This window comes from Solanum verrucosum, unplaced genomic scaffold, assembly GCF_900185275.1.
Source record: "Solanum verrucosum unplaced genomic scaffold, falcon-dt-bn FXZP01000105.1, whole genome shotgun sequence".
Lineage (NCBI taxonomy): Eukaryota > Viridiplantae > Streptophyta > Magnoliopsida > Solanales > Solanaceae > Solanum > Solanum verrucosum.
Window position 1 is genome coordinate 1 of NW_026020263.1, and position 25,755 is coordinate 25,755.

Below are 25,755 nucleotides of genomic sequence, written 5' to 3' on the forward strand. Positions count from 1 at the left end.
TTGTAAATTTTTGTAATCGGTAAACACGTATACATGGACACCGTTCTACGGACCATAGACTCTTCTATAGGTCGTTGACTAGTCGTAAGAACTGATATTCAAGTCAACTTTCTATAATTTTTCAACTCAAACTCAACTTCCAATTTACGAGGTGTTACATGGAGAGGAGCCAAATATTTGTTGGAAAAATAATTCTTATATTTCAAAACTAAGTTATAATATATTCTTGAGTTAATATCTTAATAGGTCACTAAACTATGAGAAATTAACTTTAAAATGTATTGAACTTTCTTTTGTATCAATAAAATCACTCAATTTAATACTTTTATCTTTAAAATGATTCATTTACATTTATCATTAAAATAAAATCTTGAACACATAGGAGGACAATACTTATACATCTAATAATTTGCTCCTTGATCATATGAGTTACTCAACCTTGGATCTAAAAACGTGACTGTCTTCCCTTCGGTCCACGATTGTCATTTCTGAGATAGTTATTTACATGTGTGTAAGAAAAGTATGAAAGATAAATCAAACAGCTTTCTTCTACGAATACTAATGTTAGACACAATGACATACTATCAAGGCAACGACAAAATATATGCATTGAATATTTGGGTTAACATGATTTTATAATTTTGTTTATTTGTGGGTATTACATGTTATAGAAAAATAGTTTATTTTTTATGTCAAATTTATTTTATAATGATAAATGTAGTTGAATGATATTTGAAGATAAAAGTATTAAGTTGAGTGATTTTACTGATACAAATGAAAGTTTAATGATTTTTCTAGATAATTTTTTATTGTTTTGTGACTTTTTAAGATATTAACTCTATATTGTTTATCATTTACTAGCGATGAGTAATTAATGACCATTAATCATCCTTATTATTCATCGTTATCATTTCTACTGGTCCAATTTACAATCCGAGTCAAGTATAAGGTGCTAAAAATGACTTGTTTTTAAAAGCACTTTTTTAAAAGATGGAATGACGTGGGAGACCCTTATACTTGACTCGGATTGTAAGTTAGAACCTTCTACTTCACGAAATTTCAACTAGACACTTAAACTCATTCAAAATAAGAATTTTACGCCCTTAGTCATTGTGTGTTCCTCACTTTCTCTAACATGAATGACACCTCATATTCATCCAAAAAATTAATGCCACATCATATCCACATCATTGGCTGTCATTTTTATATTCATCTACTAAAAAAAACTATTTTATCTTTGAATTTAATGTGAAAAAATTGAATATGGCTAGAAATGATATTTTACAAAAAAAAATTAGTCATATTTTCCGTTATAGCTTATCAAGAGCTTCACCATTGTTTTTACTCATTAAACAAACTTATCAATAGATCAAACAAACACATAAAACATATGAAAAACACAAAACATGAATGCATTCTCTCTTGGTGCACGGTAGCATAACCTGCGCCTACCATGGGTAAGAGAGCTCGTACACCTACTCAAAAGGCGTTAATGGCGAAAGAAGCTCAAGGCATGAAGGGGATTTCTCAGCGGGGTCGGAAACCAGGTACGGCAGGGCGTAAAAATGCAGAACCAAGTTCGGAAGTAGCAAATTCAAGTAAGAACTCAGTAGAATCTACAGGAGCAGAGGAATCAAGGCAACTAAGTCCAGATCTAGCGTCTGTGCAACTGAAGAATAAAGCTAAAGTACCAACTGAGATGTTAATCGAGAAAATGTAAGAGGAAACTAATGGAACAGTACCATGCAACCAGGAAATACTGAAGCAGCAACAAGCTAAAGCAGTGGGAATTTGGAATGAGATTACATCAAGGGGAGGTGTTGAATCAAGTAGTAGCAAGCAATCCTGGGCTGATGAAGTGGAGGAGGAAACTACAGCACAAGGTAAGAAGAAATCAATTTGGGATGAATTCGATATAGCAAAACTGTCAAATGCAGGGTATGAATTGGAGTATGTAGCTCCTGCAAAGCAAGGTGAAAAACAAGTAGTGGAAATTGAGTTAGAGGATATCAGATCTGAGATTACTTATTGGGGAAATGCAGTGGTATGCTATGTTCTAGGAGCACATCCTCCTTTCCAGGTGGTAAAAGGATTTATCCAGAGGTTATGGGGTAAGCATGGGATTGATAAAGTATCTATGCTAAAGAATGGGGTTATAGTGGTGCGATTTGAATCTGAGATAGGAAAGCAAGAGGTGCTGCAAGGTGGCATCTATCATTTTGACAATAAGTCATTTATTGTCACAGAGTGGACACACGAATTAGAGTTTACAAAGGAGGAACTACAGTCGGTGCCGATTTGGATCAAATTACCAGGGTTAGATTTCAAGTACTGGAGCAGGAAAGGGCTAAGTAAGATTGGTAGTTTGATAGGAAAACCTCTAATGGTGGATCACAACTGAGGAAAGAAATGGTCTAAACTTTGCTAGGCTACTGATTGAAGTAGAAATGGGAGCACCATTACCGGATGAGGTGAAGTTCAAGAATGAAAAAGGAAAAGTGATTGAGCAGCCAGTGCAATATGATTGGAAGCCAACATTGTGTAGGTACTGCAAGAAGTATGGGCATGTGGAAGAGGAATGCAGAGTGAAGAGGAAAGGGCAAAACAGTGATCAGGTACCTCACAAGGGGCTGGTGGAAAATCATATAAAGCAGAAACAAGTGCAGGAAGGGAACAAACAAATTAGACAGACAGTTGTAGTAGCACAGGGACGGCCTATGAGTAATAAAGAGGGATGGCAAACTCCTGCAAAATTAGGGAAGACAACTACCACACCACCAGGGAAGAATTCTCGGATAGAGAGTGTAAATTCATTTCAAATATTGCAGACGAGGGTTGACAACGAAGGCAATAGAAGTAATGTGGGAGGCCAGACAATTGAAAAGTCTGGGAATGGTTAACCTACTGAGCTGGGATGTGAGGGGGCTAAATGCTCCTAATAAGCAAAAGGAGGTTAAACTCCTTTGCAATGAGGAAAGGGTAAGTTTGATTGGTTTACTAGAAACTAAAATAAAGAGTGAAAAGATAGGAAAAATGGCTGAAAATATGTTTGCAGGATGGCAGTACATTACCAACTTGGAAAATCATTATAATGGTAGGATATGGATTACTTGGAGACCTGATTACTACCAAGTACAGATCATCAGTAAGACAGCTCAACAGATTACATGTGAGGTATTGTACTTACCTCTTCAAATTGTATTCGAGATTTCATATGTTTATGCTTTTAATAGTAGGGAAGAAAGGAAAGAGTTGTGGGAAAGCCTGTTGATTCAAAGTAAAAGATGCTCTAAGCCATGGATGGTAATTGGAGACTTCAATTCAATTCTGAAAGCTGATGATAGAATAGGTGGGAATCCTGTAAGTTGGTCAGAAATAGTAGATTTCAATGAATGTGTGACAGATTGTGGTTTGCTGGAAGTTCCTACTCAGGGGAATAGGTACACCTGGAGTGACAAGCATTATGGTAATAGGATTTTTTCAAAGATTGACTGGATCTTTATTAATAATGAGTGGTTGGATACTATGCTTTCATGTAAGGCCATGTTTCTACCTGAGGGTATTAGTGATCACTGCCCTGCAAAGGTTATCCTCAGTGAAAATTGTAAGATCAAGAAGTCATTTCAATTCTGTAATGTGTGGACTAAACACCCACACTTTCAGGATATAGTGAGTGAAGGATGGAATAAAACTATAGAAGGATTTATGATGTTTCAGGTGGTGAGAAAACTGAAAATATTAAAAAAGAAGTTGAAGGAGCTGCATGTACAAGATTTCCAGAATATTGTAACAGAGGCAACAGTGGACAGAGAAAGATTGAAGCAAGCACAAAAGATATTGCAGACAAGCCCAAATAATATTGAGTACCAACAACTTGAAAGTCAGGCTTATCAGAAATTTAGGAAGTCTTCCTACTTGGCTGAATTATTCCTACAGCAGAGAAGTAAAGCAACTTGGATTAGATTAGGGGATGATAATACCAAATACTTCTATTCAGTCATATAGCATAGAAAGTTGAAGCATGCTACCACTCAATTAAAGAATAACTCTGGAGTATGGCAAAATGATCCTACAATTATTGCCAATCTAATTGTGGAATACTATCAGGACATTTTAGGAAATATAACACAACATAGAGTACAAGCAGTAAGGGCCATAACTTGCCAAGGGACTACACTTACTCAGGAGTAGCAGAGGGAATTGATAGATAATTTTGATCCAACTGAGGTGAAGAAGGTAATGTATCAGATAGACAGTAATAAAAGTCCAGGGCCAGATGGGTTTGGAAGTGGATTTTTTAAAGCAACTTGGTCAATAGTGGGACAAGATGTTACCAATGCAGTATTGGAATTCTTTGAAAACAGCAAATTATTAAGAAAAATTAACTCTACTAGTATTGCACTCATTCCGAAAGTAGAGTTACCTGAATATGCTAGTCAATTCAGGCCAATATCCTGCTGTAATGTTCTATATAAATGTATTTCTAAGCTAATATGTGGTAGGCTGAAGAAGGCAATTAGTTGTATTGTTGCAGAAAATCAATCAGCTTTTGTGCAAGGAAGATCAATGATGCATAATGTCCTGATTTGCCATGACCTCTTGAGACACTACAATAGGAAGAATGTATCTCCTAGGTGTCTCATGAAGATAGACTTGAAAAAAGCTTATGATATGGTCAGTTGAGAATTTTTGGAAGAAGTACTCACTGGATTTAGATTCCCTAAAGGTTTTTTATTAAATGGATTATAATGTGTGTAACTACAATAATGTTCTCTGTGAAAGTTAATAGGGAAAATCATGGTTACTTTGCTGGGAGGAGAGGGCTTAGACAAGGATATCCAGTCTCTCCTTATTATTTATATTAGTGATGGAATACTTATCAAGAACACTCCGAAACATGAGCATGCTGCCAAATTTCAAGTATTACCCTATGTGTAAGAAGGTTCAGCTTACTCGTCTGATTTTTGCTGATGATTTGATGATATTCTGCAAGGGCAATTTGGCTTCTATGAGTAGAGTAATGGAAGCCTTAGCACATTTCAGTGCTGCTACAGGACTAGAGGCAAATATGGAAAAATCTAGTGTATTTATAGCTAGGGTGGATGAGGATACAAAGGCACATATTCTTGAAAGAACTGTTTCTCACTTGGAGAGTTCCCTATAAGGTATCTTGGACTTCCATTATCTCCCAAGAAGTGGAAGAAAATTGATTGTTGCTCTCTTATTACCAAGATTACACAGAGGATTAAAGTGACATATTCCAAGACACTCTCATATGCTGGCAGATTGCAAGTAGTTAATGCAGTATTATTTTCCATCCACAGCTTCTGGGGGGCAGTGTTTATCCTTCCCCAAAACATACTGAAGGAAATAGATATGTTATGCAGGGATTACTTGTGGGGAAGGTCTGATGAGAAGAGAAAAATTGCTTTGGTTTCCTGGGAAAATGTCTGCTATACAAAAAGACAAGGTGGATTGAACATCAAAGGCAGTAGGACCTGGAATATAGCATCAGTGGGGCAATTGATACACAGAGGATTAAAGTGACATATTCCAAGACACTCTCATATGCTGGCAGATTGCAAGTAGTTAATGCAGTATTATTTTCCATCCATAGCTTCTGAGGGGCAGTGTTTATCCTTCCCCAAAACATACTGAAGGAAATAGATATGTTATGCAGGGATTACTTGTGGGGAAGGTCTGATGAGAAGAGAAAAATTGCTTTGGTTTCCTGGGAAAATGTCTGCTATCCAAAAAGACAAGGTGGATTGAACATCAAAGGCAGTAGGACCTGGAATATAGCATCAGTGGGGCAATTGATATGGCAGATCATAATGCATAAGGAATCATTGTGGGTTAAATGGATACATGGAATTTATTTAAAGGATGAAATGTCAATATGGAATTATAGGGTGCCCATAGATTGTAGTTGGTATAGGCGAAAACTTAATGCTATTAAAGAACAAATGAAAGGTTGGTACTGCTAGGGAAGATACATGTTGACAAAAAATGGTACATATTCCATCACACGGAGTTATTTGGCAATTAAAGGGCAAAGACAACAATTGGAAACTGCTGATTTAGTGTGGACTGTTGTGGCTCTACCAAAACACAGATTCATGGTGTGGCTAGCTATACAAGGTCGATTGCTTACACAAGAGAGAAAGTTGAGACTGCACATTCAGGTTGATGACACTAAATGTTGTCTATGTGAAGAGAAAGTTATGGAGACCACAAAGCATTTGTTTGAAGAATGTAAATGGTCTAAGATGGTATGGCAAGAGATAGTTCAGTGGACAGGTATATATTTGATAAACAATGGGATCAAACAGTTTCTGGATGGAATAAAGGAGAAACATTGGAAGCAGTTTAAAAAGGAGACTATTGCGGCAATTAGTGGAGCAGTCCTATATCACACTTGGCGTGCTAGAAATTGGAAGAAGTACAAAGGAAAGAATGTAAATACAAAAGATGCAGTCATACAGATTAAGACGGAGATAACAGAAAGAATACAATTCTTGAGTAATTCAAAGAAAGCTCAAAGATGTAGAGGTTTCATTCAACATTTACTTTGTAATTAGTTTCCTTGTTTGGTTGGAGACCTGAACTTGTTATCAGGAGAGGGTACTCTTTATTTGTAATTGTTTTTGGATGGTTATGGTAATAGTTTACATTGGTTACCAAAAAAAGAAACACAGAACATGAAATCGGAGAAATGAAGCCCACTGAAAAGTTGAACATAAAATGGTAAAGTTCGACGGAGTTACAATTTCTGGTCAGTAATAATAGTTAATCACAACAACAACTCAAACATACACATCAATATTAGAAGGGTCCAATTTACAATCTAAGTTAAGAACTTCTCAGGTCATTCCGCCTTTTAAAAATAGCTTAACAGAAAAATTCTTTTGATAATTCATTTGAAAAACATTTTTGATAAATATATCGTGTTTGACTAATTTCATAAAAAAAATGTTTTTGAGAGTCAAATTCCAAAAAATGCTAAGTATCAACTTCTCAAGTCATTCCGCCTTTTAAAAATAGCTTTACAGAAAAGTTCTTTTGATAATTTATTTGAAAAACATTTTTGATAAATATATTGTGTTTGACTAATTTCATTAAAAAAAATGTTTTTGAGAGTCAAATTCTAAAAAATGCTAAGTATCAATGTACTTCTAAAATTAAGATTATTTTAAAGAGACAAATTATTTTATATATCTATTATAAAAAAAAATGTTTTAATTCTTATTTTTATTAAATTAAAATGTACACATTAAAATTTTCAATCAATATTATACATAGATAAATAAAAATTAATCAAATATTGATATAATCCTTTAAAAATATTGTTGTTATTCTTTTTCTAATCCTACAAAAATATTGTTATTACCTTTTTTGCTAATTCTGTAAAATAAAATTTAAAATAATAATATGTAACCGTAAAATAAAATTATGAAATTATTATAAGAAATACAATTCTTAAATGAAACTTAACCGAATATATTAGTTAAGTTAATTAATTAATAAAGGATATATTGGTTAATATGTATATAAGTAAGAGATATTTTGGTCTTGAAATAAATATTTCCAACTTCTGCTTCTGTCTTTTTCTAAGAACCAGAAATTTTGAGTTTCTTCCCAACAACAAAAAAACTACTTCTGCTTTCCATTTAAAAGCAGTTTTACTAATTTGTCAAACACCTTAATTTTTCAAAAAAAAAATCTTTAAATAAGTGTTTTTGGCCTCTCAATAGTCAATAGCAGTGTCAAACAATCTCTAAAATTGATTAACCATTAATGCTTTTTGAATTCTTATAATGATTACCAGTTTCAATATCTACGATTTACTACTCCTCCGGTCTATTTTTATCTATTGAATGTATTAAAAATAGTTGCCCAACTTTATTTGTCCAATTTAAAAAATTAAAAAATAATTTATATTTTTAATATTTAAATGATTTATAATTAATAAGTGTGATATGATAAAATTATTCCTCTATTTATTACTTCTTAAAAAGGTGTGCCAAAATAAATAATACACAGAGAAAATACATACAATATACATGGAAAGGCCTTTAAGGCTCTGATAATGCTTAATAATTGAGATATTACTCTTTCTATCTAAACATTATCTCCATATAAAATTTCCTTTGACTTAACTTTTAGAGAGGGAAGCAAGAAGATGAAGAAAAAATTCTCCTTTCTATATTCTACTGTGCTAGATTTTTATTTTTTATTGAATCTTTGTTATTTTTTTGTTCTTAATTTCATAAAAGAGGGGCCTGTTGTGGACAATGTCTTTAATACACCTCAATAAGCTATGAAAATTCTTTACAAGTTTGTGATCAAGTATTTTAAATAAAATTTCCAACAGTACTTGCAACATGGGAATAAGGTAAAAGTTGCCCAAATCCGAAAAACAACAAAGTTTATATAATTACGAAGCCAATGTCAAAAATTTCTCGCATCGAAAAGCTACCTTTAATATTACTTTGGCTATGTTACATGAAACTGAATTAGATTTTTTTGATGTTTTCCCCGACAATATAAATTAGGTTGAATTAACGGGAAGAGGAAAAAGGGCTAGGGCTTAAGTTTTGAGGGAGATTCCCGGTGAAGGGTAATTAATTATAGTGTTTATGAATGTTTTGAGTTAATCATACTCAATCACTACTAGTATTCATAAAAATCTTCTTAAGCTTCTCATTTTACCTTAAACGAGATGATTTTAATCACATAAATATCTATTTCTTATATTAGATCATAAATTTTAAAATTCTTTTTTTACTTTTAATTTCATACTCAGTGAAACACGTTTAGATAAATCGAAATATATACAAGAGGACTAATAAGTTGAGAAGAGTGCTAGTCAAACATTACAAATAAACTAAGAATTAATGATCAGCTAAATTAAATGGAAGAAGAGAAATAGTAATCATATCACTTTTTTTTTGTGACATTATCTGAAATAGGAAACACCAATTATTGTTCTCTCTGTAATAATAGGAATATTTGTAAATGTAGTGTCATCGGTAAAATAAATAAAAAATGATATAACATACATTATAAATGATCTATTAGTTGGTATCTGAACTTTAGCTTTGTTGATGAGAGTTTTATTTTCCACCTCATCATAATCTTTTCAAATATTACGTACCCCTCCATTAAAAAACAATAAGTATATATAATTAGATGAAATAATTTGTTATATTCTCATGACCAGAAAGACTCCCAAGTTGTCTCACCAAGATGCCAAATATCAGTATCATCATCATGTGACAAAGGGGTTGAATCTTGAAATGGATAATAATGATCTGATAATGATTGTTGTTTGGGTATTAAAGTCATCAAATTTGCATTTTGGGATTGTAAATTAGAGATGTGAGCTTGTGTCAAAGCAACCTGTGCTTGGAGTTTAGTCATTTGGTCATGAAGATGGGAAATTACACCAGCACTTCCATATATTGGATCTCTCATCCTTGCATTTGCTTCATAAACAAGGCTCTTAACTGCATCTGCTCTTTGTGTTGCTGGAAGCTCCTGAAACCACATATATAGTTTGTTATTTACTTTCTATTTTAGTTCGACGTTAATGAAATGATTTATAGTTACACAAACATTTCAAACTTATTTCTTTCTTTCTTGGCGTTGTTAAACTACATTATATAAGTTGAGACAAAGGGAATAATACTTTTCATTTTCCAAGAATCAATATAGCTAATCTTTAAAGTGAAAATTGAATAAAATCAACTTAATATTTTAACATTAAAATATGAATATTCAAAAGTGACAGAAAGTACATACGAGGTGATCTCTCTTTTTTTTTAAATTTTCCTTGTGTCTGTGTGAGATACGACGAGAGGGAGTTACTCAACACCCCTCACTTTTAACCCAAAAACAAAAAAGGTGAAAAAAAGAAAAAAAACAAGAAAAGTGTATTGCTAGCTAGTTTTGGCTTATACCTTTTTTTTTTGGCTAAGGAACACATGCATGATTGGTCTTAATTATTGCTACCTAGTTTCAAATTTCTTTTATTCTTTTCATTTCTTTCCATGTTTTTCACCTTTCTAAAAACAAATCTTAGGAATTAAGTAATGTTATGATCGTATAATAAATTTATATTTACCTGCAGCAACTTGATGATGTTGCTTGCTCCAAATATTTTATGAGCGACGATGAATTTCATGGGCTCATTGGGTGGAAAGTAAGGCTTTAACAGGCAATCTTCCAAACATCGGCGACGGAGAAATTTACACGCAGCACAAGGGGTAAACAGACTTCTATTTTCTGTTGAACAAGAAGAATAATCCGCCATTCCTTGATCGCCTGATATATAATTCTAGGTTTAATTAATTTCCTTCTTATTAAAATATATAAAACTTTGTATTGCACTTTTCTTACTTTTTCCTCTTTTTACTGGAATATATTTTTATATGAGTATTTGGCATGTCATATATATATACTAGCTAGAGTGTCCGTGTCATAAGTTGTTTAATTAAAGGAAGGTCAAAGTTCTAATTATATATGCCAAGAATATTATAACATAATACTACAGTACTACTATTACCACTTAAGGAAAATATGTTAAGTATTGTATGGACAACGTGACTTTGAAATATTTTTCAAGAACAAGACGCGTTCCTTTTCTTCTCCGAAACTGCCAAGCAGATGCAGGGGAAACTTGTTACTTCTATTAATGCAGCTTCATCACACCCAACCAGAGGTCTCGAGTTGGAGTGCAGTGATGGGACTATATTACTCCTAACCAGAGGTCGTTTTGAATTTGAGTATATTTGGTATGGAGAAAATTTTTTTGGGAGCGCCACCTCTACATGGACTTTGCAGTGTGCAAATCGAATTTAATTGAGGCTCCAATATGAATTGTGCACACAACGGTCAGAAACCAAATACATACATATGACTGATTATTATATGTATACTAGTTCCTAGATACGTAACGGCCAACATGTATTTCAAAGTTAATTATATTTTAAAAGTGTGTATGTACTCTTTATGTGTTTTGACTTGGCATAGAGTTTAAGAAAGTAAAATATGCCTTAAATCTTATGGTCTAAAATTAAAGATTTGTCAAATGTACCAAAATGTCTTTTAATATTGTGATCCTAAACATGTCATGCGAAAAATTGAAATTAATAACTTGCTAAAAAATGAAAAGGTTATTCTTTTTTAAGCAAATTAAAAAGAAAAGTAGATTAAATAAACTGAAACAGAGAAAAAATAATATATATATATATATGTGTGTGTGTGTGTGTGTGTGTGTGTTAATTATTTTATACAAATTCTATAATTGTAAAATAGAGATTTCTAATTATATACAGTGGTGGAATAGTGGATTTTTCTTTAGATGTTGTAACTTTCAATTTCGTCGCAATTTCATATTTCCTACATAGAAATTCACTATATCTATAGTTGAAGGTCTATTCATTATATATCTCAATTTTGTAAGAAAATGATTTTGAAAATATAAAAATCGTCAATTTGTTTCAAGAAAAATCACTCCTACAATCTAAAATAGTCATTATACGTCTAATAAAAGAAAAAAAAACTATATATTTAGATTACTACTATAATTATAAACTTGCAACAGATTAAAAGATTTTATTTTCAAGCTCTTTAGGGGTTTAATTCCTTTCAAAATGCTATTGTTTTCATGTATCTAAACTACAAAAAAATTGACAAAAACGATGGTCAAATGCAACGGATTGCATTGTTTTTTTTTTATCAAAATCGACGAAAAAGCGACGCAACTACTTCCGTCGCTTTTGTCTTCGATGCTTTTTGAAAAACGATGAACGACGTCACTTAAAAACGACGAACTGTTTCGTTTTGGTTGTTTAATTTTATTTTTTTATTTAAAAAAATACGATATGTCAGTCGTCGCTTTTTTTTTTCTTAGAAAAACATCTGATAAAGCGATGGACTGCGTCACATTTCTGGATTATTTTTTTTAAAATGCATAAAAGCAACAGAAAAAAGGACGTCTCTTTTCTACAACATTTTTGACAGTAGAAATGTCAATTTCTGTTGCCCACCTGCAAATAAAATTCAATCTAATCCATTCATAACATATCAAACAAGTAACATCATACACACAATATATAATAACAAACTTAATTAAATATTTAAAAACACAAAAATAAAGACTTATAAAGTCATCCAAAATTAGTACAGAAATCTAAAATGTCCATTAATTAAAAGAATTCTAGTTAAGGGGTGGACTCTATATATTCATCTTCATCACTATCGTCGGTGTCCTTAGTTGGGGAGGACCCTGTTGAAGAACATGACGCAGTTTGTCGACGAGCGAGGTTGAGCACTTGTTCTTTGATTTGTTGAACGATTTCGTTCATCTTTTAATTATTCTACAACACTTTTTGTCTCATACGCTTCCAATGCACGTGTAAGTTGTGCGATTTGCTCCGATAGTGCAGCTATCTGAACACCGTCAAGTATCCGGCTTGGCGTGACGATCCAATACCTTCTAGATCTGATTGAAGTCGTTGTACATTGTTTTGAGAGTCATTCCATAGATTCTGCTCATAAGTATCCCCCTACCACTTTTTTCAGTCTAAAAGATTTGAGTGAACTCTTCAGGCGTGAATTTGACCATATTGCCCATCACAAGCACGTGGAGCTCATACTCTCTCCTCATATTAAAAATAAAGTTAGCACATATATATATATATCGTTTGGCCTTTTTCACAATTCACTCATCTGGATCCAACTCATTAAATTAAGCTTCTTATTCACATGAGTTCTCTTGAAAACCTCATTACGAAGAGGAGTGCACTCCAATTCTTTTTTCCTATAAACAAAAATACAATTTTAGATAAAATTAATCAAATAATATTTAATCAAATAATTTATTTAAAAGTATGAATTAGAAGTTAAATTGTTTAAAGAGTTGAACATTCAAATTGAGGAACCAGTATTTGTGTTTTGTGATAGTAAAACAGCTATATATTCAAGTTGTTGCAAACCTTGTGTTTCATGAAAGAACCGCAAGGGTTTCAGTACTATCCGTATCCCTACTAGTGACCAACAAGCAGACATGCTAACCAAATCTTTGGGAAAACCTTACTGTTGACTAAACCTGGTGTTTTGAATAATTTCATGACAGCTGGTTTGAGGAGGAGTATTGAAGATAGGCAGGGTAGTGGAGTAACTTGACCTCCCTAATTAGTTGTCAGCTTAGTTTAGCAGTTAGTTGTTGTTGGGATCAGTTAAATGTAACTGTTTATGTTATTGTGGACAGGTGTAGGACTGTGATAGGTTGTAAGTATAGTTAGTGAAATTGTCAATTACATTGTCAGATAATTTTACTAATTGTATCATGTAGTTTACCATCTTATTGCTTTAATTAGAATGTTATCCTTTGATGACCCTAGTTTAAATGTTTTAGAAAGGAGTACTTTTATGAGATCTTTTTTATCAGTTATAGTTGGCTTGCAACAACAGATACAGTAACGACTGCTAATAAGCATCAGATGTTTTTCTGGTTTTACTTATTTTCTTATATATCTCTTTCAATTTGGCTTCTGCCTTATCTCCTTGATCTAATTATGTTTTTATACTCATCGGTGCATTTATACAACTTAAACATTTCTTTTAGACGCATTCACTTAACATCGATCTTTGCGATTTAAACATATATTGGCTGCAGGCAAACAAACCACCTTTGGCATATAAAAATATAATATGTCTAGGCACTTTGCATGGATTTTTAAACCATTAGCATTGCATTTTGAAGAACCAAGCATGTGGTCATTTGGACTGAAAATATGTGAAACAAAGGAAATGATTTGTTATGTCAACTGCTCCATCATATTTCTTATCTCTTTCATCATACATAATGGTTCGAAATATAGGTGGTGGTGGTGGTGGTGGTGGCGGCGGCGGCAAAGGAGGAATGGGGTGGAAGAGATAGAGACTTTATGTAAATGAAGACAACCATTGGATATTCAACCACCGGATTGACAAGACAATATTTCAATTTATTTTTTGGATTACAATAAAAGTAATTGTCCAGCAATGCAGAGTTAAGAACTTCTGCAGGAAATAAACACAGTGAAAGTTCACTTATTCTAAAGTACAATTTTTAGCTTTAGATTGATTGATTGCATTTCATCTACATTGGTAAATTTAACATTTCAGACACATAAAAACATATTATCAGCAACATCTCTAAATATGATTATTCTGGTGATAGATGTTTATTACAACAACAAAAATTAGCCGGAAAACTATCCCCCAATAAGCCATAGGACCAAATATGCTTAGACAGAGCAGGAGCCAGTAACAACAACTACACTTTATTCCGATAAATATACTCTCCCCCGCAATAAGCTAAGGCTTGAGGAAAAGCTTTAACACTGCTTTTTCAAGATATGTTTCTCATGTAAATACTCTGCTAAAAACATCTCTGCTATAATTTGAATTCTAATAAACTCCAACTATAACTCAAACCCATGCTTGTCTATAGTTCGCCGGTCCATTCGGAACAATGAAGAAAACCAATCAAATGCCACTCTTAAGCTCTGGGATTAAAGAGATGTAAAAAAGAGGTGATGAGTCAATACTAACTTGGTAAAATATATGCAAAGCATATTCACAATAGACAGACATGGAAGTAACAAATGCTGATATAGACAAAGAACAAACTGAAATTTGGATGAATGATCCGTTTATTTAGTTTTATCTTTCTGAAACCACCTTCATAGGCATTTCTATTAGTATTAGAATTTTCTGAAAGGTAACAATCTCGGTTTCATAGATAAATTTATACAGAATCTTTGAAAAAGACTTTCTTTCATAAGAAAGAAAATACTTACTATCTGTGGGATTTGATCAAGACTTAAATGGATCGACTCTATTGAAAAAGTTAAATCCTAATTTTTACTAGACAATCATGCACTCACCTGCTCATGTAAGTGTGGTCAATGGTGTTAACAATAATCTTGTCTCCTTCTACGATATGTTTCGGTACCTAGAAAAAAGGGAAAGATGTAAAGCAGAAAGTGAAGAACTTGCTCATCTACTTCAACTGCAGTTAATACATATTGCTCGATATACATAATTGAGATTTGTCATAATGCTACATACTTGATCCAGCAGAAACCAAATTATTCAGTCCGATCAAAATACTAGGCAGTACATTTTTCAAAGGTCAGAGAGAGGTGGAACAGACAGGAATGACACCTCCAAACTAAAAAAGATTTGATATTTGTGTTCTTTCATTTTTGTTTTCTCCTGTAGTGGCTGGTGGGACGGCGGAGCTTATGGAAATTATTGTCTTGGATACCAAGGGAACCCCCCCCCCCCCCCCCCACACACAAAGCTACAAAGTCAATGGCATCCATTAAAGTGTTGCCAAGTTAAAGCTAAATTTACCTGCACAGTAAGACCATTGTCCAACAAAACCTTCTTATACCTGTCAAGAGAAAAGGTTTTAATCTATTTATCACAGACAAGAAATGAGAACAGCTAAAACTTTATCTGCACATATGTGACGTTTCAATCAGAACTCAATTTATATATGACATAATAATCTTAAGTAAGAGAAATGAACATACTGTGGAGTAGCTGATGCCCTCATGGGAATTTCGGATTCAGCAACAGTACATGTTACTCGTGTAGGAATTGATGCAGACGTTGCTCTTTCATTATAAAGTTGTACATTGACTTTCATGTCATCTATGAAGAATATAAGGTTTTATATTTTAGCACAATTCGGACATTTTATGTCACAACAAAGATGATCAATAAAAAAGAAAAAATGATTATTAATTTAGTTATTGCAGCAAGAATGTTTAAGAAAACGAGCTAACTTCATGGAAAGTATGTTGATTAAAAGGGAAATAAAGGAACATAGCAATACTACCTACCCCTCAAAAAATTGTTAAGGCAGAAGAAAAAAAGAGACAAGATACATTTGCACATAGAACATCAATAGGAGCTATCACAACTAGGCATAGACATACTACAATAAGACAGGAAAACTAAATATTTAATGACTTAATTTTTTCCCTACTGGTACCACTCATGATTAGGATTTGAGTTGAAAAGAATACTGTCAAATAGGACGATCCCAAGGATAAATAGTTCTCCTTCATTTCTCATTCTATAAGATGATTTCAACAATTACTTACCGCTAAAATAAGCATAAATGCAGAGACAAAAAAAGCCTCCGGTAAGTTGTGCAATCTTCAGAAAATTAGATAACGAGTAGGTCTATAAACTTACCCTCTTAACCATGCCTAACATCTTTTCCCATGCTAACAACATGATATTGGGAATACCTCTACAACCAATCAGTCCCTTTCTGAACATATTCATCAAAGTAGTAGAAATAGTACTATTTCAAGATGAAAGCTTTTTGTCAAGAACTTTTCATTTCTTTGTGCACAGGGCATTGTAACATGGAAGCTACTAAAATAAATTCTTCAAAGGCACCAATACCATATTAAAAGTTTTACTTTAGGAGACTCAAGACTGAGGAAACATCATTGGCATTGCTCATTTCACACCAAAATGCCGAAAAGAGACGTCTGCACTTCAATCTAAAATTGTTTAGTTTGCTTTCGAAGATCATTAAATTCTCTACTTTCACAGTAACCACAAATTAATGCAGGAACCGTGTCCCAACTCCCAAGTCTTTCTTTTCTTGTGCACAGCCCTGAGATGGACCAGCCTGACATCACCTTCTCAACTGATCTTGGCATTGTCCATTTGACCTTAAGAACGTTGATATAGAACTTCCATAGCTGTGATTCCAAGGGGAAAAGTATGAATAGGTGGTTTCTTTTTTAATATTGATAACCAATAAATCCCCGAGAACCAACCACACACGGTTCGAAACTCTGGACAATAAGCCTGCTCTGTTACCCTTCACTTAAATAGCAGGTTTTTTGTATATGACAGGTAGGCCTGGGCGTTGAGACAAGTCGAGCTCAACCGAGATTTGCCAAAGTACAATCGAGCTTGAGCCACACCGAGCTTGAGCCAGGTCTTTAATGTGTAGTTTCACATAGTGCTACACTCATAGAAAATATTTAATTCACAATAAGTGGATTGATTAAGAAACATATAAGCATTACTAGTTTAAATGGGTATCTGAATTTATATATGATTGAATTATATACATTACTAGATTAAATTAGAATGATGCTGACTTAATATTGAACCATACAATACAAATTTCAAACAGAAACTAAAAATTAAAGCAACAATAAACTCAAAATATTGTACAATATTAATTTCCTCTAAAAGTTTTGAATCTTAAATTTAAAACGCTAATATAACCCATTCTATACTTTTTTAGCACCTCTTTCATTTTAACTTTCTGCATGTCATGTTTTAGACCACAAGATTAAAGCACATATTGATACATTATATATATCTTTAGTTAAAAACCACAAGATACAAGTTTTTTTTACTTTCTTAAACTTCATATCAAGTCAAAACTAGACAAACAAATTGAAATGGAGGAAGTATGATGTTTGCTGAGCTTTTAGGAATAAAAAAGTGTTTTTGAGTAGTAAAAGAAGTTGAAAAAAGTTAATTTTCCCAAGAAGCGTTTTTGGAACTGTGAACAAGCATAAATTGTTGACTTCATGTTGACAAAAATGCTTTTGAAATTGATTAGCCAAACACAATTACTTTTTCGTAAAGCACTTTTGACAAAAGAGCACTTCTCAAATAAACAAATTTTGAAAGCTTGGACAAACAAGCTATTAAATAAGCTTAATGGATGAGATCCATCATTACATGACTAAAACTAGTCAACCGAGTTGAGCCAAGCCAGCTCAACCGAGTACAAGCTTCACCCAGCAGAGCTTTAACCAAAAACGAGCCTAACCATTTGATTGAAACCAACACAAACTATGAGCCGGTGTGACTTGTTGTCTCGGCCTAGTGGAAGGGTTTGAATGGACAAGTAGGTGGTTGACATCCTCAGATTCAGTTACACACATGCCAGTAGCATTCCACTCTACTATAGTTGTCTTGGAAGACAAGAATTTCATAAGACAATCTAGCAAAAACGAGAAACCTAATATGTCTTTGCTTCTTCAAATCTCCCTCCGAGGCCAATAGGGAGTTACCATTCACAGTGGAAATAAAAAATTATTATAGGAGCTACCAGTAAAAACTCGACTTTATAATGCTTCCACTTTAGAGAATCTGGGGTGTCCATTTGTACAATCTCCACACTGTAGTAATTATCCTGATTTTCCACCCCACCTTCCTTTGAAGAACACCAAGTTTATAGGGAAAAGATGTAGTGGTCCTGCAACTCAATCTAGAATTGGGTGTCCAGCCACCTGATTGTTACAGCTCTTCCTATGACTTCTATGAAACGAGAGAGTTTCATGGAAACTGTCTTGATCGTTAGATATCATTAAGAAAGAAATAGGAAGAAGTGTTACTGAATGCTTCCTGCAATTCTTTCTAGTATGGAATGAGTAAGGAATCAAGCTACAAGTCTCGATCTATATGCCTTATGAACCGACTTCTGATTTGATCCTTTGATAGTGAGGTAGCAAAGAAGGGTAGGGTTTCATGTTTAGGATTTTTACTTCCACATCCCAGTTCTCCGAAGCTACCGCCTATCGATTGAAATTTCCCTCCTCGGGCGGAGGCGGAACTGGCTCTTCTTGAACAATTCTTGGAAGAGTAAGGAAGGAGAAGGGAACAGGAGTTTCTCACCTCCTAAGAGTATAAAGAAGCAGAGTGTCACCCAACAAACTGATCCACCTAAGCCTCGATGTTTAGATTTATGCTATAGGGTAATGGGAACATGTTCTTGATAGGCATACCAGCCATCATGTCAAACCCTAGTTTAGCTTGTTTTCTTTCTGCTAATTCCTCCCACAAACTTCTAATGTGATGCCATACACACACCCATAGTTCATGTTTATACAAGAGATGCACCATTCATTCTTTGAGAGCCACATCTCTCCTTTAGTACTTCTGTCCATTGAACTCCATGAAACTGATCACATCTCCATAACCATTTGCACAACAGTCTTTTCTTATGATGCCCTTTTACCTTACCTTATCAAAGAGAAGAACATGCTTTTCTTATGCCCTTTTAGATCCTTCACCCTCATTCCTCCTTCTCATAGTCATTAAACTATTTACTTTATCATAAAAAAGGGCTTTCAGAAAATCAATTGACACATTATATATGTCCAAGATTGATAATTACCTACTTGAAATTCAATAATTCCAATTCCCAATAAATATGATGTTTTTATGCACAAATCACACGCAATCTAGATGAATTTTCTCTATTGTAAAACATTTTTGTAGTGGAAAAGTAGAACGGATACGCATCTCATGTAGGTGACAAGTGCATTCCCTATTTGAAATTTTAAAAGCTAAACCCCCATCCTCCTTAGCAAAATTATACTTCCCCAGATAGAGTACCATATTTTAAAAAGCTTTCATGACTTTTATCTTTAACTAAATAATAGATAGACTTGATTGACATTTTTCCATGAGAAGATTTAATTGTTGAAAGGATCTTACAAGTTTTGGATACACACATAAGTAACTGCATAACATAATATTAAAACATATCAATATAATGTGTATATTAAGTCAATAAAATCATAAAGTAGATGGTATACATAAGAATACCTTGAAGATAGACATAACATTCACCAAACAAGTGTTTTGGCACATCTAATTGCTCATAGGTCTCAGGCCTGCATAGGATTGAAAAATTTGAAGAATGGACTGAGATATAGCTTTACTGATATATATGTGTCTGAACATGTCTATGTACAGAAATCATTCAAAACCAGGGACGTGCACACTTATACTCACTCCATTAGCACAATGTTTCCAGTTTCCTCATCTGTATAAAGATACGTGAAACTCTTTTCTGCAACAAATACTCCTGCACATCCAACACCAATAATGACAAGAGAAACAGACCATTCATCTACAACAAAGACTTGGATGGAGTTTAGATGACTATATAACCTATTACAAAAGTGGGCTCATGCAACTCAAGTTGTCGTCTTCAATGAATGATTTTACAAGGAAGTTTATCTAGTTCACAAAATTGGTCCCAGTCTTTAAATGACTTGACTTCTTGACGCAAAGGAGAAACCGGCTAGTACACGCCACATGAATCCTATTATCCTACATTCCAAACCAATATGTATGTGCTCTTATAATGTCCTATAATGAATCTTTGGAGAAAATGTTTTTAATGTAAAAAAAAGTCGAATGGATGATATGGCATTCGTGTTCACCTCATTTATAATCTGCTAAAGACAAGTTGTCAAACATAACTGTCAAATTAGAGCCTGTTTGGATGCGCTTTTAGTTTTTTCGCTTAAAAACAAGTGCTTAACAGCACTTTTTTATTTTACCCAAACAATGGTGTTTAAAGACTACTCATTTTGTTGACAAACACTTAAAATAAGTCAATCCAAACAGGCTCTTAATTTACTGCAAAAAACACTTAACTTCTAGTGCGTACCTCTCAAGGGAAGATGTGTAACCCTCCAATTCTACAAAAACAATAACATACCCAGTGTAATCTCACAAGTGGGTTGGGGAGAGGGGTGCATCCAGACCTTACCGCTGTCATTGTGGGTAGACAGGTTGTTTCCGATAGACCAACGGCTTAAGAAAAATCGTGTTTCAGAACAAGTTCACATAAAATGTATGAGTAAAAAGCTACAACGACATACTAAAGAAAGAAAAGTATTGACATTAGAAATAGTATTGATACCCAAAGAAAAAGAAACAACTAGAGTAATAAACTTGAAGAATAAACTAATGCTAGCATAATAATAATAATAATAGTAAGGGAGCAGATAGTTGCTCTAGACTAGGTACCTGCTCTACCACTGAAAAAAGAGAAATTGCTCAACTACCTACTAACCGTCTACAATAATCCTCGACCTCCATGTTCTCCTATCTAAGGTCATACCCTCGGTAAGTTGAAGTTATGTCATATCATATCTACTCACCTGTCTACAATTCTTCCTTGGTATATCTCAGGCTTATCACTGTCAACCTGTTGTGGATGCGTTGGAAGCCCTTAAATTAAGTATTTAATTATATTTTTAGTTGTTTTATTTATTATTCTAGAATAGGATTTATGTTTCATTGTTTCATAAAGATTAGGTTAAGTTATAGTTATTAGTTTGGAATAGGATTTAGGTCTCCTACTTTCATAAGAATTAGACTTCCTATTGATGTAATAAGACTCCTATTTAAAGGGGCTTTTGATGAATAAATCAATAAGTCATAATTAAGCAAAAAGCAAGAGATCAGAGTTCTCTTTTCCATTGAACTCTATGGGTTCTGTCTCCCTTTAAAGAGCTGAAGAGATCGGAGTTCTCTTTTAATGAACTCTAAGGTTTCGGCCTCCCTTTAACGAGCTGATTTATATATCGCCCTGTGAATCAATCATTCCCTAAAGATTCATAACACAACCTCTCACACCTTCTAAACGAGAGAGTTCTTGACTGGCCAACACTCCATCCTATACAACATAGTTGAACTAACAATCATTTTATAGAACTTAACTTTAAGTCTCGGTGACACATTCTTATCACATAGGAAAACGGATGTGAGTCTCCATTTCATCCACCTTGCTTCAATATGAAGTGCAACATCTGCTTGGATCTCCCCATTCCTTAGATTATATACCCGAAATATTTGAATCATATAGCCTCTTTGGTCAAGCTTCTAAAATCAACTTATTTTGAGAAGTGTTTCTCAAAAAAAATACTTTGGGTGAGAAGTAATTTGTGTTTGGCTAATTAATTTAAAAAGCACTTCTGAGCTACAATTAATGTTTGACCAAACTTTTAAATAGTGTTTCTAAGTGTATTTTCTCAAAAGTGTTTTTTTAAAAAGTACTTTCGGAGAAAAGTTACCTTTATAGCTTCTGAAAAAAAGTTTATGCAACTTCCCAAAAGCACTTATTTTCTCCCAAAAGTTTGGCAAACACCACACTTTTCTTAAAATAAGTACTTTTTGAAAGAAAAAAACGCTTTTAGCCTCCCAAAAACTTGGCCAAATAGACTATTACGCTCTTGGGGATGATTTGTGTACCAATCCTCACTTCCCTATCCACCGCCTATCACATGTCACTAAACCTGCACTTCATTTAGTATGTTTTAGTCTTGCTCGGCTTGAAGCCTTCAGATTCTAGGGTATGTCGCCAAACCTCTGATCTATCATTAATTCCACCACATGCCTCGTCGATCAATATTATGTTGTCCGCAAATAACATACACCATGGTAACCCTCCAATTCTATAGCCCAAAAGACATTGCAAGCTTAAACACATTAATTGATCAAATTATTTCCTTCATTGAGCCTAAGTTCACACAATAAAATGCAAAAGCCTTGAATAACATGACACGTAGTCCTTGTGAAAAAAGATGTGTGATATTTTGCATGAGATGAGTTACACAACAAACATGATGGATTGCGACTAGAGATGTGGAAATGCATACTTTCAACAGTTTCATCCGTACGAAATCTTTCATTGGACTTGCTTCCACTATCAACATCACGAAGTTCCACCTAAAATGTTTGGCAAAAGGCAAAGTTAAGGAAATAATAAGATGATTAATAAATTATTTTCAAAGAAAAGAGAGAACAAAAAAAGATATTAACATTATAACAATAGCTATTGTCTTCAATGATTAGCAAATGTTAGGAAGTTGAGAATCATAGGTAAGCAACTTAGATGAAGTTTCAGAACAACAAAGAACAAGAAATAAAATCCCAACTGAATCATAATTCTATAAACCCACATTTGTATCAAGATTTTGATGACTTCAACAATCAAAACCAAAGTATTGTTATCAAACAAGAGTACTCACCACTCACATTTGAGGTTGACTATAAAACAGAGGAAGTGACTAGGCTTCTGTCTGTATTTTTCCAAATAAGGTGAGCATACTGAGTTTCCGGCTGTTCTTTTATAAGGTAGGGATACTAAGCTACTGGCTGTTGTTTAAACTTGTTTTTATAAGGTAAAGATACTAAGCTTCTGGCTGTTGTTAACCACTGATTCTAAGATAAATGTCAGTGAAATACTGATACTTCATGTTCTATGGATTCGTTTTTTGATTGCATAATAGATATGCTAAAACTTCTGTTATTATTTTCAAGCAGATAGGTAAATTCACCATCCTGAAGACCAGTAACGCTGAATAATGGAAGCTTACTGCTAAAGAGAAGTCAACAAGCCACATCCAATAGAGTTTTTTGGGATTTACAGATGGTATGCTGCTGACTAGGGGATTTACAACATCAAATTCAAAATTATCGACATGTGTGACTAGACAAGTTTGATCCACAATCACTTTTAGTTTGCATTTTTTGGACTAGTGGAGTTCCCCAAAAAATAAAACATAAAAGATATTATGAGAAACCAGAATCACAAGTTTCTGCCACGATAAAGATAGGTAGGACAGCGTCAAACATTGATCCATGATAAATTCTTTTCTACAGTTCAAGGAAAGTAACTATTGGCTTAAGATCGGAAACAAAAAACTGCATGTGCCATGAACCTTAATTTCAAAGAAGGTAACACAGATAGCCTTCAAACAGCATAACCAACTAAGTGGCCACTGGACAGCACAAAATTGGACAACTCTAGGAAATAAGAAAAAAAAGTGGCCTACAAGAAATCTCCCATACCCTGCCAGCCTAAAGACGCGTTCAAATGCTATGTGCTTAGCAGGAAACTGGAAACAACAAATGAATCCAGGTTAGCACCTACATTTGGTTCTAAGTTCTAACCTATACAAAAATGTCCAATATACACATCAACTTGTGGTTCGAGCTTGGCTAGAGATTGCTCACTGCAATCAATGTTGTCCAGATGGATGCATCAAATGGAAGCAAAGGAAACCAAGTCACAGTTGTGAAAGGTAAATATGAGTGAAGGTATGTACTTTACAATAGGAAGAAGCTAAAATAATAAAGGGTGCCAAATGCTCATCTGATACTATTTGCACACTTATGTATATGAGTAACTAATCTTATGTGATTATTTGATTAAGATCCTATACTTATAAAAAATTCATAAGTGATTATGTACTGCACATAATCACATAAGTTAAGTGATCATAGGGTGTAATTTCAAGTTCTTGTATTTCACAAAATAGTATAAGAAATGAAGCTATTAACTTATAGACAGAATCACAACAATAAGAAGAGTGACATAATTTGCATAAGATTGAATAACAACCTGTATAATAGCTCCTCCTCTTCCTTGGGTTGTGTGTTGTGCCTTTACCACCTAATCATTATTTAATTTCATGAAAATAATTCTCTTTTACTTCACTACAAGAAAGCAAAAATTGCATAAATGGAAGGAGAGAGAAGATAGTGATATGCATAAACTAACCTGATAAATCCTTCCTGGTGAAATCAATAGTCAAAAGAACAACACATCATTATTAGTCTATGTGTACAAAGACATATACAGAGCCATAGAACAGAAATGTGGGCAAGCTAACCTTTTTTTTCAATCACGTTTCCTGGCTTCAACTACACCAAAATAATATGATGGTGAGCATTTAATAATGAAAAAACAGAACTTACATAAACTTCTATGTTAGCCAGCTCGTATATTAGCTTCATTCAAGCTTAAGAAGACAGTAGAATAAATTATTAGGCATTTGGACATAGATTCCAAATATTTTTCACTTTTTTCTGGAATTCATAGAATTGTGTTTGGTTATACTTTTTGCAAAGAATATTTGGAATCATGTTCATGCTTGGACGTTCGTAAATACAACTTCAAAAGTAAAAATGAGTTGGAAAATAGGTTATAAGTTCTTTTCCAGGTTTGAAAAAGAGAACTTCAAGTTGGATTTGAAATTTTCATAGACAAACACAAATTTTCGAATAAATTGAAAAAATTATTCCAGAAAAATGTAAATAATGGCCAAAATGGTTATAAATTAATCATTCTACATGTCAATCCTAATCTGGTTGAGATTGGTGATATGAATTCCTAAAATACTCTACTTTTTATTGGTCTACTCAGTCAAGTTGATGAACTAACTAATTCATACAAGCAGCACAGGTATTATATATTCGTGAGCAAAATTGGAAATTTATGCCACTATGAAAAATCGTTACTGTTAAATACCCATCACTAAAACATCAAAATCAAAGTTGTAGAGAGGATAACTTACATCGGCACCGCGAGATTTGGCACCGCGGAGTTGAGTGGCGGACCAAGGCGAAGCAAAGAGAGAATCCCGAGATTCGCGATACGGCGAGGGAAGCCACTGTTTGGATTGAATGCAAGTGGAAAGAGCTCTTGAAATCTTTGTGGAAGAAGAATCTCTCTTGAAATCCCAGAGAGCTCGGGATAGTCTGTTCATAACAACTCGCATCTTCTTCTTTTTCTGGTGGCTTTGGGTAACCGGAAGTCGAAGATTTATACTTTTTTAGGTAATAAGGTTAATACTTATTGAAATGAGAAATTATTTGATAATGTATTTATGTTAGATTTTTTATTTATATTTTTTTAGTGTTCACTCTTTGTTGATATCCACATTGGAGCATCATTATTTCGTATTCGCCTCAAACATGAGTGACTTCAGATTAAGGAAGGAGCTCCATAATTTATTTATTTTTGGTAAATTATGTTGGGCCAAGCGTAATTTATTGATTGAGCTTCGTAACTTCATTTTTTGGTGGTGGCGTTTATTGGGAAAACAATACTTGTAT

The 25,755-nt window shown here is 33.6% G+C and overlaps 4 protein-coding genes across 6 annotated transcripts; 2 read left to right on the forward strand and 2 right to left on the reverse strand.

Annotated features, from left to right (window-relative positions):
- Positions 1–3,033: 3,033 nt before the first annotated feature.
- LOC125833516 (uncharacterized) lies at positions 3,034–4,005 on the forward strand. The gene has a single exon (XM_049512680.1). The coding sequence runs from the start codon at positions 3,034–3,036 to the stop codon at positions 4,003–4,005; it is 972 nt and encodes a 323-aa protein (XP_049368637.1).
- A 1,991-nt stretch (positions 4,006–5,996) lies between these two features.
- LOC125833517 (uncharacterized) lies at positions 5,997–6,581 on the forward strand. Its single transcript, XM_049512681.1, has one exon. It carries the CDS (start codon positions 5,997–5,999, stop codon positions 6,579–6,581), a length of 585 nt encoding a protein of 194 aa, XP_049368638.1.
- Positions 6,582–9,213: 2,632 nt separating this feature from the next.
- On the reverse strand, positions 9,214–10,315 carry LOC125833504 (LOB domain-containing protein 1-like). Its single transcript, XM_049512665.1, has 2 exons — positions 10,127–10,315; positions 9,214–9,540 (listed from the first exon to the last, which is right to left on the reverse strand). Exons 1-2 carry the CDS (start codon positions 10,313–10,315, stop codon positions 9,214–9,216), a joined length of 516 nt encoding a protein of 171 aa, XP_049368622.1.
- A 4,190-nt stretch (positions 10,316–14,505) lies between these two features.
- LOC125833515 (uncharacterized) lies at positions 14,506–25,467 on the reverse strand. 3 transcript variants are annotated; one of them, XM_049512677.1, is made up of 11 exons: positions 25,215–25,467; positions 24,531–24,561; positions 24,419–24,432; positions 24,260–24,310; positions 22,512–22,581; positions 19,852–19,924; positions 19,663–19,730; positions 15,594–15,714; positions 15,412–15,451; positions 14,940–15,007; positions 14,506–14,558 (listed from the first exon to the last, which is right to left on the reverse strand). In XM_049512677.1, the coding sequence occupies exons 1-11, from the start codon at positions 25,416–25,418 to the stop codon at positions 14,552–14,554; spliced, it is 747 nt and encodes a 248-aa protein (XP_049368634.1). In that variant the 5' UTR covers positions 25,419–25,467; the 3' UTR covers positions 14,506–14,551. The 3 variants fall into 3 exon arrangements, with proteins under 3 accessions (XP_049368634.1, XP_049368636.1, XP_049368635.1); XM_049512679.1 differs by lacking the exon at positions 15,412–15,451 and having other exon boundaries at positions 25,215–25,436; XM_049512678.1 differs by lacking the exon at positions 14,506–14,558 and having other exon boundaries at positions 14,936–15,007; positions 25,215–25,436.
- Positions 25,468–25,755: the final 288 nt, after the last annotated feature.

Coding starts and splice junctions, on each gene's coding strand:
- LOC125833516 (XM_049512680.1), top strand. CDS start 3,034: ATGGCTGAAAATATGTTTGCAGGATGGCAGTACATTACCAACTTGGAA.
- LOC125833517 (XM_049512681.1), top strand. CDS start 5,997: ATGTTGACAAAAAATGGTACATATTCCATCACACGGAGTTATTTGGCA.
- LOC125833504 (XM_049512665.1), bottom strand. CDS start 10,315: ATGGCGGATTATTCTTCTTGTTCAACAGAAAATAGAAGTCTGTTTACC. Junction 9,541..10,126: donor ACATCATCAAGTTGCTGCAG/GTAAATATAAAT, acceptor ATGTGGTTTCAG/GAGCTTCCAGCAACACAAAG.
- LOC125833515 (XM_049512677.1), bottom strand. CDS start 25,418: ATGCGAGTTGTTATGAACAGACTATCCCGAGCTCTCTGGGATTTCAAG. Junction 24,562..25,214: donor CCAAATCTCGCGGTGCCGAT/GTAAGTTATCCT, acceptor ATTTTGGTGTAG/TTGAAGCCAGGAAACGTGAT. Junction 15,008..15,411: donor ACAATGGTCTTACTGTGCAG/GTAAATTTAGCT, acceptor CCTTTTTTCTAG/GTACCGAAACATATCGTAGA.